Source organism: Camelina sativa, chromosome 13 (genome assembly GCF_030686135.1).
Source record: "Camelina sativa cultivar CO46 ecotype springtype chromosome 13, ASM3068613v1".
NCBI classification, from domain to species: Eukaryota; Viridiplantae; Streptophyta; class Magnoliopsida; order Brassicales; family Brassicaceae; genus Camelina; species Camelina sativa.
In genome coordinates, this window is record NC_141892.1 from 10,925,861 (window position 1) to 10,943,492 (window position 17,632).

A 17,632-nucleotide genomic window follows, 5' to 3' on the forward strand; every position below is an offset into this window, starting at 1 on the left:
GCAAACATAAGAATCACCAGAAATCAAACCAACCCAAATGATTCAACAAGCGTCAGCAATGAGAAAGACAAACAATTGCTCTAATTTCATCAAAATCAGACCAAGACACCAAATTAAACTTCAATCCACATCTAAAAAGTTGATCTTTAAAATGAAAAAAACCCAAGAAGCTCAAAGATCAAACTAAACCCTTTAGAAGAAAGGAGGATTGAAGAATTACAAATCTAGATCAAAGGAATGAAAAAGAGAAATCAAAGTCAAGCAAACCCGAAGCAGATTAGAATCGAACGAGATCAAAAACTAAAAACTAAAGCCGGAAGAATTCCGGGAACAAAGCTTGCAAGAACCACCACTGCTAGAGAAAGCCAGCCACCATCGGAAAACCATAAGCCGGACATCGTTGCATAGAAAGCCAACGTATGCCGGAGTCAGAAGCCGGACATCGTTGCATAGAAAGCCAACGCATGCCAGAGCCAAAATCCGAACACCATGACTAATGAAGCCATCGATGGAAGATAAGATCTCACAAGAAATTTCTCTCTCTGAACGATTGAGAGAGCGAAGAGAGAGAAAGTTTTTTTTTATTTTAGAATATATCTAAAAGTGGAATTTTAAATAGCTCATTTTGGACAGATAAATTAAATAAAATGTATGTAACTTTTTATTGAAAAGAATTAAAGAACCAAAAAAGGAGAAATTTTGAGGAAAGTGGTACCTTTTCAGAACACCAGAGGCCCACTACATGCCCACCAACTATCTGTGACGTTCATCTTTATTTATTTCACAGCTGATTCGGCAACGGTATATTCCTCGAGGGTTTCCCACCAGCACAATATTGCTATATCTCTTATTATCTATACTAGTATTTTTGCAGCAGTTTTTGCATTTAATGCATTGATTTTAATATTATTTACCAAAAATTTCAAATTAATTTTAAGTAAGGTTTGAAAAAATATAGAAATCTTTCTATCTCTCTCAAACATAAATATATAATTCCTATAATTGTTAATTGTTAATTAAAAAAAAATTCTTCGTTGGGAAAGTAACGGATGGCGATCTCGGCGATTCGATTCGCTTTTTGAATGAGTGGCTTCGACGAGCTTGGGAAACAGAAAGAGGGACTTTCTCGTTCTCCGGTGAGGGAGGATGGTTGGGGTCAGACCGGAAATCTGATCGTGATTTTCGAAACGAATCTCCCTCCGGTTTGGGATCTTATTTCTTTCAATGGAGATTCGATGCGATTGGGATTTGGAGATTTGGCATGGCTGGATATCTCGATTCGATTCGAGGATATTGGTAGAATCGGGTTTGAAGGTTCGTTTTCGATTTTGGATTCTGTTTGGGGTGTGTTGGTCTTAAAAACGGAAATATCGTTTATGGGAGTTTTGGGGTTGGTTCTCTGGTTGTCAGGATGTTATTCTCAGCTGATACACGTATTGGGATTTGTTTGGGCTATGATTGTGGATTTTAGATTTCTTCTTTGGTTGATTGGAGTATCTCCGGAATTATATCAGCGTATCAAGATTGATATAGGGGTATTTATCTGGGGACTGGGTTTTACTCGACAACACCGTCTTTCATTTTCTCACTTCCGTCTACTTTCTTTCAGTGGTGATTTGCGGTGGTTAGTAGCGGATAGAGCTTGGTTTTTGAGGCTAGTGATTTCTTCAATGTCTCAATCAGCGATTATGAAGGGTAAGGGCTCGCTGATGCGTACGGAAGTTGTAAAAATATCAAACTCGGTCTTGGCTCAGAGGATTCAACAGTTTGATCTCACACTCATAGGGAGACTGATGAATCCAGGGGTGCAACGGATTGAGTCTTTGCTATCCACCATGCCCAAGATATGGAAGCTTGAAGATAAAGTGGTGGGAGCTGATTTGGGTCAAGGAACTTTCCAGTTCAATTTTGCGGATGCGGATGATCTTCAAGGGGTTCTTCAGAATGGTCCTTACCATTTTGATAGTTGGATGCTTTCCTTAGTTAAGTGGGATCCCATTGTATCTCCTACTAATCCTTCTGCCATCAACTTTTGGGTGAGAGTTTCTGGCATTCCGATGCATCTGTGGGAGGTTGCTACTTTGGAGGCCATTGGCAAGAAGATTGGTATAATCCGAGATATTGATGGAGAATTTGGGAGCGTTTGTGTTACGGTAAATGGCTTTAATCCTATTGTTTTCAAGTTGTTGGTGCCGTTCGAATCTGGAGATGAAGTGGTGGTGACTCTTGAGTATGAGAAACTATCCGGCTATTGTGAAAATTGCTCTCGTCTTACCCACGATGAGAAGAGTTGTCCAGAGTTGATTAAAGCTGGTGGGAGTCACGTGTTTGAGCATCATCCTGAGAAGAGAGGTGTTCAGCGACAACAAGGGATGGGGAATCAAGGGGTTTTCCACAATGCTGGGGGCTGGGAGAAGCCTAGAAAGGTAGTCAAGAGAGCTTTGGACTTCCAAGCTTATGAGTTTTCTGTTGGGGCGGGTAGTTCCGGTTTGTTTCATCAGGTTCGTCACCATGGCTCAGGGAGGGAACAGAAACGGACGTACAGTGCAGTTGCAAGCGGGTCAGGAGATAAGCTGGAGATTCAGAGGGGTCATGGAGGATACATGGGACAGGCTAATTCCTTCCCCCTTAACCGTAAGGGGAAAGGGAAAGCTTGGCCGAAACCGTTGTACAAGGCAAAAAGCGGTTTCTTAGAGAAGCAGTCACAAGGGGTTCTTGGTGTTGATCCTGACGTGGTTGATCAAGGAATTGCTCAACAAGGAATAGCTAGGGAGAGTTCTCCTCCTCATGGTACTACTGCGGTTTTGGTTGATTCTGAGTTTGATGAAGCGACTGATGATCTTCTCGAGGAGGGTGTTACCTCACATGGTAACCTTCCAGAAGAGGGTGAGATTGCGCTCGACCAGGTGAATGCGGGTTTGGGAGACTTGGGTTCGGGTGATGCTATCCCCAATGTGGAGGATCCGAAAGGTACTTCCTCACCATCCTTAATGTTTGATTTGGATGTGAATGTAGTACAGGCTGCTTTGCAAGAAGTTAATATCAGTCGTACGAGAATTGAGGGGTCGAGGAGGCCTACTTCTCTGCCTAAGAAACTAGTTAGGAAGCCTGGTTTGATTTTAGCTTCCCCTGGTAAATGTTTGCTAGCTAAAGCTTTATCTAAACCTGCAGGTGAAGGTAACAAACAGAATGGGATGGGAAAACAAGGGAACAAGGCTGTGGATGGAAAACCGGCTGGCATTGGTATAAGACCAGCAAAGATAGGGATGGGGGCTCTCCCGAAACCGCTGGCTAAACCGTGAAGGTCCTAAGTTGGAACTGTCAGGGCATTGGGGTTGATCTGACAGAGAATTATTTAGGTGATTTGTGGAGGAAGCATCGACCAGATATTTTGTTTTTATCAGAGACAAAGAAATGTTTTTCTTATTTACAAAAATTTCAATCAAAATTTGGCTATAATAAAATGTTTACTGTTGAACCCCGATGGGCTAGTGGTGGTTTGGTTTTATTTTATAAGGATGAAATAAATCTTTCTGTTCTATTTCATAATGACCGTATAATTGATACAAAAGCTGTTCTTGATCATCAATTGGTATATTTTTCTTTTGTTTATGGTGACCCGGTTCCTCAACATCGCGGAAAAGTGTGGGATAAATTAACGGACATTGGATCTTTTCGTATTGATCCTTGGTTTATTATTGGAGACTTTAATGAATTAATTGGTAACCATGAGTAGCAGGGTGGTGCCCTGCGGTCAGCTAATTCCTTCAAACCTTTTATCTCAATGATTAAGGATATTGGGATGCTTGAATTTCCATGTTATGGGGATCAATTATCTTGGCGTGGGAATCAGTGTAATAATCAAGTGATTCGTTGCCGACTTGATCGGGCTTTAGGTAATGAAGACTGGCACGCCCTCTATCCCAATTCGAAAGTAGAGTATTTGGAGATGATTGGTTCAGATCATAGTCCAATTTTAGCAACTTGTTTGACGGCGGTCTGGAGGAGACAAAGACAATTTCGGTTTGATAAGCGGTGGTTGGGTAAGGAGGGATTGACTGGAGCGGTTGAGTCTGGTTGGAATCGGACATGGAATTTTAGGATTCCGGGTTTTGTTGATAAATTAAGGAATTGTAGGAATTCGATTTCCTGGTGGAGGAAAAATAATGTCAGTACTGGCCCATCAATTATTTCTTCTTTGAAGACTGCTCTGCATGATGCGAAGATGGATGACTCGGTTTCGCTGGAAGATATTCGGGGAATTGAGAAGAAATTGAAAGAGGCATACCGGGATGAGGAGATTTATTGGCAACAAAAGAGCAGAAAATTTTGGCTAAGGGTTGGGGATAAAAACACTTCATATTTTCACGCATCCACTAAACAACGGCAGGTTCGGAATAGGATAATTGGTTTATTTGGTGCAAATAACGTTTGGGATGAATCAGCGTCGGGTATGGAACATATAGCTACAACATATTTTGAGGATCTGTTCAAGAAATCCGACGGTGGAGGTATTTCTGAGATGCTACAAGCAATTGATCCGATTGTTACGGCAGGTATGAACAGAGATCTTATCAGGGATATCTCGGAAAGGGAAGTCAGACAAGCTCTGTTTGCTATGCATCCGGAGAAAACTCCAGGTCCTGATGGGATGACAGCTTTGTTTTTCCAAAGATTTCGGTCTTCTCTCAAAGGAGATTTAGTGGCTCTAATTAAAGAGTTTTTTCGCACTGGCAGTTTTGATCCGCTTTTAAATGAGACCAATATTTGTCTTATTCCTAAAGTGGAACGGCCTCAGCGGATGGCGGAGTTTAGACCTATAAGCTTATGTAATGTGAGCTATAAGATTATTTCAAAAGTGTTGTGTTTCCGTCTGAAACGTCTATTGCCTCGTTTGGTTTCAGAAACTCAATCAGCTTTTGTTTCTGGACGGTTAATTACTGATAACATCCTGGTGGCTCAAGAGATGTTTCACGGATTAAATACTAATAGTAGGTGTAATTCGGAATTTTTGGCATTTAAAACGGATATGAGTAAGGCATATGATCGGGTAGAGTGGGATTTTCTGGAGGCGGTTTTGGTCAAGTTAGGATTTGATAGGAGATGAATTTCGTGGATTATGTGGTGTGTATCGTCAGTGTCGTACCAAGTTCTTTTGAATGGTCAGCCCAGAGGGTTTATTAGACCTCAGAGGGGGTTACGACAAGGGGACCCTCTATCTCCATATTTATTTATTCTTTGCACAGAGGTCTTGATAGCTGATATTAAGAAGGCTGAAAGGGAGAAAAAATTGACGGGTATTACCATCGCCCGTGGTAGTCCTACTGTCTCGCATTTGCTGTTTGCGGATGATAGCCTGTTCTTTTGCAAAGCAACTGCCCAGGAATGTAGGACGGTTATGGATATAATCGGTACCTATGGCAGAGCTTCAGGTCAAGAGGTCAATCTGGCTAAATCATCTATTATGTTTGGCAAAAAGGTTACTCCGGATATTCGATCCCAGTTAAAGTTAGTTATTGGGATTTCTAAGGAGGGTGGCATGGGTTCTTACTTGGGTATTCCTGAGAATCTTCAAGGATCGAAAACTAAGGTGTTTAGCTACGTTAAGGATCGGCTAGATGATCGTGTTAATGGCTGGTCTGCAAAGTGTTTGTCGAAGGGTGGCAAGGAAATTATGATTAAATCAGTGGCTTTGGCATTACCTACCCATGTTATGTCGTGTTATAAGCTACCTCAGGAACTAACATCTAAATTAACAAGTGCAATTTCCACTTTCTGGTGGAAGTCCAATGACAAAGCTCTTGGTATGCATTAGGTTGCGTGGGACAAACTATGTAAAGATAAAGCTGAAGGGGGACTTGGCTTCCGAGCTCTGGAACAATTTAATGAGGCTATGTTGGCCAAACAGTTTTGACGTCTAATTCAATACCCAACGTCTTTAATGGCTAAGGTGATGAAAAGTCGATATTTCAGGAACAAACATCCTCTTATGGCAAAAAAAACATCTAATCCGTCCTTTGCTTGGAGAAGTATTTATTCCATCAAGGGATTGGTGGAGCAGGGGGCGCGATGGGCGGTAGGCTCTGGCAATTCTATTTCGGTTTGGCGTGATCCATGGATACCGGATATTCGCCCTAGACCGGCGAATGGTCGAGGGAGGTTGTGGCTTCCGAGATTAATGGTTAATCATTTAATTAACCCGGAGACTAAGAATTGGCATCTACCTACTTTGAAGGAGTTTTTTGATCCGGGGGATATACAACTAATCCAGAGTATGTCGGTTAGTAGAACTCATCAACCGGATAGATTAATATGGCATTATACTAAATCTGGGAAATATTCGGTCAAATCAGGTTACCAGTTAGCTCGGGAATTAATTATGGATGTAGAGTATGGGCCGACGTGTACGGCTTTGCGGGCCCAATCGTGGAAACTTGATGTACCATCCAAGATCCAACATTTTTTTTGGCAGATTGGTTCGGGTACTCTACCTGTGTTGGAGCGTCTTGCACATCGGGGTGTTCGTTGTGACACCGTGTGTAAGAGATGCGATTCTGCAGTGGAAACTATAAACCATGCGCTCTTTGAGTGCCCTAGGTCTCGATGTATTTGGGAGTTGTCGCCTATACGGATGGACCAGGGGGGTTTTCCATACACATCGATTTATGCGAATTTAGACTTTATTTTTTGGCGGGCGTCTTCGCAATCCGGGGTCTCGGATATCGGCATTCAACTACCTTGGATTATTTGGTCAGTTTGGAAAGATAGGAATAAAAAGGTTTTCCAGGGTATTGAGGTAGAATCTCTTTAGATTTTGAATCAATCGGCTACGGATAAATTATTGTGGGAGGAGGCCAAGTCTTACTCAGTGAATTATCTGGATCCTCCATCTTTTTCGGAGGACAGGGGTTCCTCTCCCCGATGCCAATTTGATGGTTCTTGGAAAGGTACAGATCCCTACCAGGGTTTGGGCTGGTGGTGCTGCAATGGAGAGCTTACAACGATCCTGTTGGGAGCACGGAGTCACCGTCGGAGTATATCACCTCTACATGCAGAATTACAAGCGCTGATCTGGGCTATGGAGTCTTTACTGGTGGCTGGAGTCGATTGTCAGGCTTTTGAGACGGATAGCGTAGAGCTAACGGTGATGGTGCAGACGCCGGAAGACTGGCCGGCTTTTTCTAATCTGCTGGAGGATTTCTCACTGCTTCGAAGTTCCTATACCTCCTTTACCCTCACCAGGATTCCACGAGACGCTAATGTCAGAGCCGATTGCCTAGCTCGATCTTCACGATCTCAACCTCAGAATCTACCTTTGTAAACTCGTTTCCTCCTGTTTGGGCAACCAATCTTGGAGTTCTATTTTAATATTTATAGTTTGGTTGAAAAAAAAAAATATATATATATATAATTCCTTATTTCCTTTTCATTTTTATTTGAATTTATTTTTAAATGATCTGGAATTATTTTATAATATAAGTTAATAAAAATTGTGATTTTTTCCTGCATATGATGTAATACATTTTAAAAACGGACATATATTACTCAATTTACGAGAAATGCTCAACTTTTTAAAGAATTCTAAGTATTATAAATATTTAAATTTTATAAGAAGCGTCAATCTTATAAAATGCAAATGGTTACAATCTTAATAAATAACATATCAACTCAAGCTAATATTTATAATACAAAACAATAAATATAAAAAATTAACATTATATAGTGCGAATTAAAATATCTCTGGACGAAGTTATATAACGGGATGGGTTTGTCGATATTTATATAGATTAAAATTTTAATATCATTAATTTGGTGTTATACGGGTAAAACATCATTTCATTATTTTGTTAACACTATCGGTATTAGAGAATAAACATATCTAATTAAATTGATTAAATAAATATTATTTAAAAAACAAATTATATTATGGTATTATATAGTTTAAACTTTAAATCATAAAATTAAAAATTATTATACAATTGTAACATATTTAACCAACAAATAAAATTTATAACTTAAATATTTTAGTTATAAATAATTTGCACCGCGATATACCGCGGGTGTAATGTAGTTATTGGTACAACAACAACTCAATTACAAAAATTCCAAATAGACAAAAATATTATGGGCTGATCAAAAGTTTTCCACGGCATTAAGAAAATTTAAGATTTTGAAAAATCCACAAGCATCATGGTCCTAGTTAGGAATTGCATATCACAAAGTACTTGCAATTAACTTAGTTTCCTCACATCCATTGGAGAACTTGGAAGTGTTAACGACTTAGTAGCTAAAAAAGGTAGAGCAGTTTATGTCACTTGCATTGCATGTAGTTCATTTAGTTTCCCCAACTACTAGTAGGAACAATGGTAGGAGGCTTTTAGGGAAGCTAAGAAAATGGATTAATAAGATAAGCATTGAATTGGAAGTGCGTGACATGTTACCGTTACCATATTAATAAAGACTTTAGTTGACTTTGTTCTGAAAGAAATTTATATGTCTTATTTTAAACTACTATTATTGTTGGATCTGTCTTGAAGTAAGCATCCGTAGTACCTCATTCACGTGGGTTTATCGTCGAGTAGGTTAACACGTGGTTATACTTATATATCCATGAACGAACATAAGTGCGTCTGTGTAGCTAGCTCACTGATCTGAAGTCTGAACTATTAATATCATCCACTAAAATATCACTTTAAAATATATATATATATATATATATATTTTTAGTAACAAATTTATTTCGTTATCACTTATTTTAGTAACAAATGTCAATCAGTTTGTTGTCATCTAAGCGAGTTTATAACCTTTTTTTTTCAATTTTTTTGAAATTTGTTCACAACGATTAAGTTATTTCACTTTTTTCTTATTATATTTCTCACTTGAAATTTTAAGGTTTTAGTCAGGCCACTGGCCACAACAGGGTTTGCTTTCTAAAATTTTCTTTGTCTTTTTTGTTTTTTTTACATCAGTTGACAAAAATATTGGTCGGTGTACCTTCAGTGAAAAAGACAATTTCAGGTAATAGTAAATCTTTTAAATTTGCCAATGGGCTTTTAACTAAGCCCAAGTCCCGGTCAACTGACAACAAAAGGTCAAAATTTTGTGAGTATATTTCTTTTTAGAAGTTAAAAGGAAAAAAGATGTGAAGGAGCAGAGAAGACGGATGAAGTTAGGTTGGCCAAAGTCATCGCTCTACTCTCCCTTACCGTTTCTCCTTTTCTTTCGTTTTCCTCTTTTCTACGAAATTAACTAATACATGCTGTCAAAAAATAAAATGAAACTAATAAATAATGATTTAAAAAAAAATCTAATATGGCTAATCTCATTCACACAACTCAACACTAACCACCTACTAACCATATTTACCAAGTAAAAAAATGCAAAATATTCAAATATCATATTGAGTCGAATAGGTAAACTATAAGAAGATAAAAAAAATAGGTGAAATTTGGGTGGGAGGAGTTTTGTAATTTTTTGCCGCGTGGGATTTAGAGAAAGGATTTAAGATACTATAACCATTGAATTAGTGACACGTGATTTTATTTATCAGATACGACAAAACAAATTTCGAAATTTAAATAGACGAATTAGTTTGAAGTACACATATAACACCGTTAATTAACGGAGTTTAGATAATATAATCCGTTAAAAAAGACAGTGTTAGTTTTTCTATAATCTATAAATATCTTCATCCTCTTCCTCCCTCACTTTGTTCTTCCTTCGTCTTGCTTTCATTTCTCTCTCTCGAAGAGTGAAAATTAGGGTTTGGTTTGCTGCAGTATCTTCTCTCTCTTTCTCCAGGTAATCTCTCTCTCTCTCTCTCTCTCTCTCTCTCTCTCTCTCTCTCTCCTTCTCTTCCTTTGTGTATTTGCTTCTGGAATTTGTAATTTCCTCGGAGAATCTTCATTATTCTACAGTCAGATCTGGTAGCTTCATCTCGCAGCTTACAATTAGGATCTGTCTATGTTTTTGAATCATTTCAAATTTTGGATTTGTGAAGTAGAGGAATTGATTAGCTTAAATTTGTGGAGTGATCTACGTCTCTCAGATTGTACAACTTTTGGCTATGATATTGATGGTTTCTTCGGCTCTATTGGGTTCTGCAGAGTGTTAAAGGTTGTGTGTGTGGAGCTTTTCAGATCACAGAGAGACACAAAAAAAGATGGAGGTATTTGGAAAATCTCCCATGGTTACATCTGCACCCAATGTTATTTACTTGTCTGCAATTCTGGGTCGCGATTGCGATGGACCCAACCATGGTCACAAATGTGACTGGAAATGTGAGAATGAGATTGTTTGTGGGAATATGTACCGCTGCAAACTAACTGGCCTGACTCATGTCTGCGACAAGAACTGTAACCAGAGGATTCTCTATGATAACCATAGCTCTCTGTGCCGTGCTAGCGGCCGGGTTTTCCCTCTCTCGTCGGTTGAGGAGCAGGCTGTGAGAGGTGTTCGGAGGAAGCTCGATGCGGAGAGTCATCCTTCTGAGAGCTGTTCGTTTAAGCGTCGTCGTCGTGATGCCCAGTTCCATGCTTCTCCTTTCGAGAGGTCTTTCTCTGCTGTGAGCCCCATCTGCAGCCCAGCTGGAGACGGGATGGAGTTGAGTTAGATCCATGTTGGTCTTCCTCAAAATTTCCTGAGACTGAGAGGCTCTTTATCTTAAGTAGAATAACTTCCCTTTCTCTTTCTTTTGAACAACTATGGATAAGAGAGACTTTGTGCTATTGCTCCAGCAGGGGGGTTCTAGGCATCCTCCCTGCCTTAAAAGAGAGCTTTATCTTAGTATTGTTGAATGTTGAACTCTATGTAGTACTTATGTAGGAGAGACTTTATAATTCTAATGCTTTATTTCTGGATCTTATTGATGTCGCATTTAGGTGTAATAGAGTAGCAAACTTGCTTCTTCTTCTTTGTGATGTTTGATATACATTCTTGTGCATCTTTAGTTTTTGCTTGTGATTGGATACGTTATTTAGACAGGCTTTTATTCAGCTATGTATATTGTTTTGGTTACCATGGACTTTTAGCGTGCTATCATTACGCAGATCCTGACACACCATGGGTGATTTCTGTAAGTGTGGTGCTACAGGGTTTTACACATTGCTAACTAATTCCTTAATATAAAGGATATTTTATGGTTTGTTATCCTGCAGAAAAATCCTTTGATTCTTTCTGATCGAAACCTAATTCTAACAGATTATGTGTTCTATTTAACTTTCCTTGATTGATGTATTTGGGGGTTCTGAAGATGTTTTCTGTTTGTGCAGGTTTCAAATGTTGCAAAATCAGGAGTGTTTAATTGTGTTTCTTTTGTTTACACTGATCTGTCTGTTTGATATATTTTGTTTTTTTCGTTTAACCAAAGGAAAAGTCTAACGGATGGATGTTTAAACTCTTACTTTGCAGGTCCTCTTGCGTTTGTCCTCAGCAGGAAGGAGCGCATGGAATAGGTATGAACTACCCAACGAGGATGTGGCAGCCAACTGTGTTCAAAAGTATCAGCTAAACATGGTAATTATGTGACATAAAGTTTACAGAATTGTTACCCGGCGTTTTCTCTTTACTTGTGAGCTCTTATCTTCTGTCATGATGACTATAGACTTTTGTTCCCTTCTCTCTAGTGTGGCTGTATCTGAGGTTCTGATCTTTTTCCAATATCTATGACCAGGTACAATCTCTTTAGAATGTAAAGTTTCTGATGAAGACAACTTGTTATTATATCTGGCTCCGATGGAATCGGATCTCTTATTTTGCTCCCACCTAAATCAGAGTCTTGGTAAGTCATTGTGTACATACTACATACACCTCCTCGTATCCTAGCTATTTGTTGTAGTCTTAGGCTACTACAACCTACAAAACCATCTATTCTGAAGTACATATACAATGATGATCTGAATTGACTCAGATAAAAAAACACCATGTAGTCTTTATTTAGAATACTATTTCTTGGTTTGCAGCAACTTGAGGGCTTTGTAAAAAATTTTCAATTGAGAATGGGAAAGGTTGCTTCAAATTGTGTTTTCTACGTGGATTTAATGCAATAGTTTAACTGACAGAAAGGTTAATGTCTAAGGTATTGGATTGTTTCCTGGGATCGTGGAAGATTCTCCTGTGAAGAAGCAAAGTATCAGAGTTTGACTCAGCTGCTACGATAAGATAACGGTATGGGAATATTTCTCCCTAATAACTAATGATAATAACAACCACTAATTTATTTTACTTTTGTTTTTGTTAATTCTTTTCCACTTTTCATTATTGAATTTCGTATAAAAATAAAATTTTATTGTGAGGAATATGAATTTTTAAATCATTTAGTACTTTTACCAAAGATGATATTTGGTTACTTATCTCATAACTATACTATCAACTCATGTCAAGGAACCTGGATCTGAATTAAGCTTTTTACTTTAATTTTGTTTGAAAAGGAATTAGTGTAGATTCTCTATCATGTCATTAGTTTTCTATAATAATCTAATAAACGGATGAAAAGAGGTTGGGGAAGTTAGGCAAAGAATTGCCTTGTCGGAGAGGCCAGTTTCCTAAGAGTAATGCTAAACCCTACTTCATTGTCTTGCGGCTTGAAGCTCTTGAAAGCAACTTCACCGCTTCAACATTGAAACCTTCTCTCCCTCTACATTTTATTTGTTATAAACCCTGGTCCACGGACCTCCCAGCCAAATCCGTATTTCTAAAAACTTAAATGTAATGGGAAAATCACCAATGGTTCACATGGCTGTTCTTTTTTATGTTTCTGTACTGTTCTCTGTTTCTTATGCCTCCACGTTTGTTATCACAAATAATTGTCCCTTTACTATATGGCCCGGAACTCTTGCAGGCTCTGGCACCCAGGCACTACCCACGACGGGGTTCAGGCTTGATGTGGGACAGTCTGTTAGAATTCCTTCGGCTCTAGGCTGGTCAGGTCGGATATGGGCTAGGACTGGTTGCAACTTTGATGCTAATGGCATGGGAAAATGTATGACCGGAGACTGCGGTGGGAAGCTGGAGTGCGCCGGTAATGGTGCTGCTCCGCCAACATCACTTTTTGAGATCACACTTGGTCACGGTTCTGATGACAAAGATTTCTACGATATCAGTCTCGTTGATGGGTATAACCTTCCCATAGTTGCTCTCCCAACCGGTGGTGGGCTGGTTGGAGCTTGTAATGCTACAGGATGTGTTGCTGATGTCAACAATAGCTGTCCAAAGGAGCTTCAAGTGATGGGAGAGGAAGAGGAACAGAGAGGAGGAGTTGTTGCATGCAAGAGCGCTTGTGAGGCCTTTGGGTTGGACCAGTACTGTTGCAGCGGTCAATTTGCTAACCCGACCACATGCCGACCATCTTTGTACTCTTCCATCTTCAAGAGAGCCTGTCCCAGAGCTTATAGCTATGCCTTTGATGATGGAACCAGTACTTTCACTTGCCAGGCTTCTGAGTATGCCATTATCTTCTGCCCAGGCAGGTATTATACCATATGCCTATTCACTTTTCAGTGTTTTACAATACTCCGCAACTTTTCAAAAAAGTATTTGCAGATTCTGATTGATTATTTATCCCCATCCAGGGTAAAAAGACCAGACAGCCAGAGTTCGGATCCTCCCAGCCCGCCTCAGAATCAGTTTGGGCAACCTATGGCTCCTCCACCTCAGAATCCGTACGGTCAACCTATGGCTCCACCAACATATGACCAACCAATGGCTCCTCCCACTCAGAATCAATACAATCAACCTGTGGTGGCTCCACCGACTCAAAATCAGTACAGTCCACCTATCGCGCCTCTCACTCAGAACCCACCTGGACCAAACGAGGAATCAATGGCTCCCCCACCTCAGAATCAAAATGGGAATGGGCAGTTCATGCCTCCTCCCACTGTGAACCAAGTTCCAAACGACCAGTATATGAATCCCCCAATTGAGGATCAGAGTCAAAGAGAGACTCGATCCTCATCCGATATACTTCGACCTTTTCCAGTCTTGTTGCTTCTTGGTTTCAGTCTAACTGCTTTGAGGCATTCAGGCATGACATGAACCGTCACCACTCTTCTTTTTCTAATGAGAAAGTGATACATAACTCATAGATTCTGAGCTTATTATTCAAATAGATTGCCTTGAATTGTCTGCATTGGCTTCACAACTCATACATGTAAATTACTCTATTTGATGTATATAATGTTGTATCAAATAAACAAACGAATTGTCACTTTTTAAAAAAGAGTGGGAGAAATCAAAATCACAACTCATTTCTTGGTTTTAGGCTTCTTAGGAGCAGAAGTTTTAGCCTTTTTTGCTGGTGTCTGCTTCTCTTTAGATGGTCTTCCTCTCTTTTTTCCTAAAACCTGCAAAAGATTCCACATGAAACAAATGCTCTTTTACTATAAGGGATTTCATATCGATTTCATAGGAGGAAATTCCGAGTTTTGTCATCGTATAGTTTCGCCTTTTGCTTTGGCTTTGGTTTTGGCTTTTGTGTTGGTTTCTTCCTCTGCTCCTCCACTTTGATCAGCGGGCTTTGAAGCATTCTTCGTGTTTTTGTTATTTTCATCATCTGATTCGAATGAAAATCCCTCCAGGGTGCCTAAATGGGTTTGTAAAATTAGCCAGAGAAGCAATCATTTTCGTAAAATCAGTTTACCAAATCGAGAATAGTGCTACAAGAAGACAAAGTAGCAATAATGTCTTTACGCTCTAAACAGAAACGAGAGATCGAGCTGACCTTCCACCATTGTTTCTGCCTCATACACATTAGATTGTGGTGTCAGCTGTATGAAGTCATTCATAATAGCTTCAATCTGACAAGGAAACATATAATCCAAAACTTAGGCTATCGTTCTGATTTATGTTTTAGTTTCTCAACCAGCTTCAAAATTTTAGCTTAGCAAAAGTTTAGAGTGCACACAGAGTCGAAATCTATGAGCAAGAATATACAGAACTTAGGATGGTTGAAACTAAGGAAGCACAATAGAAATTACTAACCTTTGCCTCTGTCTGACCTACGTTAACCTGAAATACAAGATCACTAGTGTGAATAATTATAAACCACAAAATGCGCTTACAATTCGGAAAGATAGAAGGAAACCAAAAACGTACTACACAAAATGTTCTGGATGGAATGATTGTTGATTTATATATGGTTCCTGAAACATGAAACGACAAAGTGTTACGAAAGAGACTCCAGTCATGAACTAACTCTGTTATAGGATACTTGTAACCGCATCAGCTTTGTTGCATTCAATAGCCATAGCTATTCTGCTACATGATTTGCTAATAAAAAGAGAACCATTTTTGGAGGTTCTTGGGAGAAATAAAAAAATAAAAAGCAGAGAGACTGAAGCCAGTTATATGTATATTTGAGGGAACATGCCTTTTAAATCCATGTACATGTCCCCGGTTGTGTCTGAAACAACCACGCGTCCAACAGCCCCCATGTCTCCACTCAAATCTATCGAGTCACCTTCACATTCAACGAGTACCTGTGAATATAGTTCATTGTTTTTATCAGCTTTAAAAAAATAAGACTCTAAAAATTAATACAGTTCTGGCCTTTCCAAAACATAAGTGTCACCAGCTTCCATAACAATGATATATCTAGAGTATAAAACCATGTGCAAAGAAACATACGGTGTTTGTATTACCTTTGTACGATTCACCTTCTCAGAAAGTACCAAAGGTAATCTTGAACTTGAACCCTGGAATTTGAAAATCTGATCATAAGGAAGAACCAGAGAAGAAACAACAATAATGGTCCTAGCACAAGGTCCTTACAGAAGGCTTGATATTCTTATCCGTTGTTACTTCCTCGGCTATTATGGCATCTGTATCTGTATCTTTATCTGCATGAGGGAAGGACTGTTACATTGCTTTAGAAGAATCCTAAATTCACAAAATTTTGATACAATTCTTACCTTCACTTTTCAAAATTCCTTCTGAACTATTTTCAATCTTGGATGTTTTGCGACTACTTTTAGGCTTTGTTTTTGGAGATTTTTCCTTTGGAGCTTTCTTAAGTACAGGTTCTCCCTCTTTAGCTTCATAAACAAAATCCTCATCCTTTTCAGTTGGCACCGTTACTTCCTGCTTTATCGGACTACTGGAGGATGGTTCAGAATCAGATGAGAGAAGCAACACAGAATCATTTTGTCCCTGCTAAAGAGAATAATAAACAGTGTAATCATAAGTTCTCAACAAGATACCAACTTTAGAATTTAGCACTTTTACACCCTTGGATATCATAATTCGCTAATCCACGCAAACTAAAAACTCTTACTAAGACAGATGGAGTGCGGATAAGAGATCGCCAACTAATTTCATCATCGTTCATATAACCGAAAGCTACTCTAGAGGAAGTTTATAACTAAGTGTATATTACACAATCATGATAATCAAACAGAGACATCCTAACAAGAAAATTCTCGAATCACAATAACTACCCACTAACAACACTAAGGAGTACAATGGAGACAGTATCCAATAGTAACTTACTTGAGCATCCTTATGCTTGCTAGGGAAATTTTCACCTTCAACTTTGTTTCCATTCTGCTTCCCTGCAAATGGATCTCCAATCAAAAGCATCCTTTTAAGAGCTAAACAGATAAACAATACTCCATATATACTCCCTACCCGTAATGTTTTGTATCTAAAATCTCAAGAGCAGAAAAAGATAACACATTTTTTGTGCATCACCATCCGTTACCTTCAAGGTTGAGACTATCATCTGCTTTCTTCTTCCTAGAAAACACTTGCTCGATACTCACTTGCTTCGTCACAACCTTCGTTTTGGATTTCTTCCTAGACGAAGAAGACTCCACAGATTCTTTCTCAAGAATCAAAATGTCATCACAGTCATCAGGCACAGCAAGAGACGAAAGGACTTCAGATTCCCTAAAAGGACTATCATCTGGAGATGATTTAGACAATGATGATGATAGTGACAACGATGATGTAATTTTAGGTGCCTGCGTAACAAAATCATTCCAATTTTTCGATTTCGATACTGTAAAATACCCCAAAACCAATCATTCGAATTAGAAAATCAGATTGAATCTGAGAACCTCGTAAGAGCGAAGCCAATCGGGAGATCCCTCTCTGGGGCTGCTGCTCATAGTTTTTCACTTCTTCCCAACTTCAATCTCAACTCAATTAGCTCCTAGATACATCCATATAGGTAATATACATTGTAAATCAAAAACCCTAAAAGAGACCTTAAAACCCATAGATTCGACTGAAATTTTCATGAAATTGAAGCTTACCCTGAAGAAGAAGACGAAATTGAGTGATCAGCGAATCTAATTGAGGTTGAATTCCGGCGACGAGATCTAGAAAAAGGAATCTGAATTGACTGAGAGAAGAAGCAAAGGTTTCGCCGGCGGCGAGATTGAAGCTGTGTGTGTGAAAGACGCGGGAAGAAGAAGATTAGGCACAAACTGCTTGTTAGCGTTTTACGGGTTGAAACAAAAAGCCCAATGGGTCTAAAGATTGATATAATGGGCCTGTCTTGCACTGTAGTCGCCAACAACGACGGTTACTAACTGATTCATTAAAATTATATTCCTAATCGTCATAAATAGAGATGTCGCTCTATTTTTGTTAGTGATGTTTGATGTGACGCGAAAGTTAGTGTTTTCAATTTCTG

General features: G+C 39.0%; 3 protein-coding genes across 12 annotated transcripts; 2 read left to right on the forward strand and 1 right to left on the reverse strand.

Annotated features, from left to right (window-relative positions):
• The first annotated feature begins 9,671 nt into the window (after positions 1-9,671).
• On the forward strand, positions 9,672-14,215 carry LOC104736490 (pathogenesis-related thaumatin-like protein 3.5). 4 transcript variants are annotated; one of them, XM_087482662.1, is made up of 6 exons: positions 9,672-9,801; positions 10,107-11,514; positions 11,672-11,779; positions 12,077-12,165; positions 12,839-13,466; positions 13,569-14,215. In XM_087482662.1, exons 5-6 carry the CDS (start codon positions 12,970-12,972, stop codon positions 14,029-14,031), a joined length of 960 nt encoding a protein of 319 aa, XP_087338788.1. In that variant the 5' UTR covers positions 9,672-9,801; positions 10,107-11,514; positions 11,672-11,779; positions 12,077-12,165; positions 12,839-12,969; the 3' UTR covers positions 14,032-14,215. The 4 variants fall into 4 exon arrangements, with proteins under 4 accessions (XP_087338788.1, XP_010454792.1, XP_019090405.1 ...); XM_010456490.3 differs by having other exon boundaries at positions 9,706-9,801; positions 11,410-11,569; XM_019234860.2 differs by having other exon boundaries at positions 9,706-9,801; positions 11,410-11,514.
• Positions 10,163-10,864, forward strand: LOC104736486 (uncharacterized). Its single transcript, XM_087482663.1, has one exon. It carries the CDS (start codon positions 10,163-10,165, stop codon positions 10,610-10,612), a length of 450 nt encoding a protein of 149 aa, XP_087338789.1. The 3' UTR covers positions 10,613-10,864.
• On the reverse strand, positions 14,107-17,452 carry LOC104736489 (DNA-binding protein BIN4). Of its 7 annotated transcripts, none has more exons than XM_087482659.1 (12): positions 17,250-17,452; positions 17,052-17,146; positions 16,694-16,955; positions 16,483-16,544; positions 15,906-16,143; positions 15,766-15,833; positions 15,636-15,689; positions 15,365-15,473; positions 15,091-15,137; positions 14,977-15,003; positions 14,717-14,792; positions 14,107-14,578 (listed from the first exon to the last, which is right to left on the reverse strand). In XM_087482659.1, exons 2-12 carry the CDS (start codon positions 17,100-17,102, stop codon positions 14,424-14,426), a joined length of 1,149 nt encoding a protein of 382 aa, XP_087338785.1. In that variant the 5' UTR covers positions 17,103-17,146; positions 17,250-17,452; the 3' UTR covers positions 14,107-14,423. The 7 variants fall into 7 exon arrangements, with proteins under 7 accessions (XP_087338785.1, XP_087338784.1, XP_087338786.1 ...); XM_087482658.1 differs by having other exon boundaries at positions 15,906-16,146; positions 17,250-17,414; XM_087482660.1 differs by having other exon boundaries at positions 15,766-15,821; positions 15,906-16,146; positions 17,250-17,408.
• Positions 17,453-17,632: the final 180 nt, after the last annotated feature.

Coding starts and splice junctions, on each gene's coding strand:
- LOC104736489 (XM_087482654.1), bottom strand. CDS start 17,102: ATGAGCAGCAGCCCCAGAGAGGGATCTCCCGATTGGCTTCGCTCTTAC. Junction 16,956..17,051: donor ATTGGCTTCGCTCTTACGAG/GTTCTCAGATTC, acceptor TTTGTTACGCAG/GCACCTAAAATTACATCATC. Junction 15,138..15,364: donor CATGTACATGGATTTAAAAG/GCATGTTCCCTC, acceptor TTCATGTTTCAG/GAACCATATATAAATCAACA.
- LOC104736486 (XM_087482663.1), top strand. CDS start 10,163: ATGGAGGTATTTGGAAAATCTCCCATGGTTACATCTGCACCCAATGTT.
- LOC104736490 (XM_010456489.3), top strand. CDS start 12,709: ATGGGAAAATCACCAATGGTTCACATGGCTGTTCTTTTTTATGTTTCT. Junction 13,467..13,568: donor ATTATCTTCTGCCCAGGCAG/GTATTATACCAT, acceptor ATCCCCATCCAG/GGTAAAAAGACCAGACAGCC.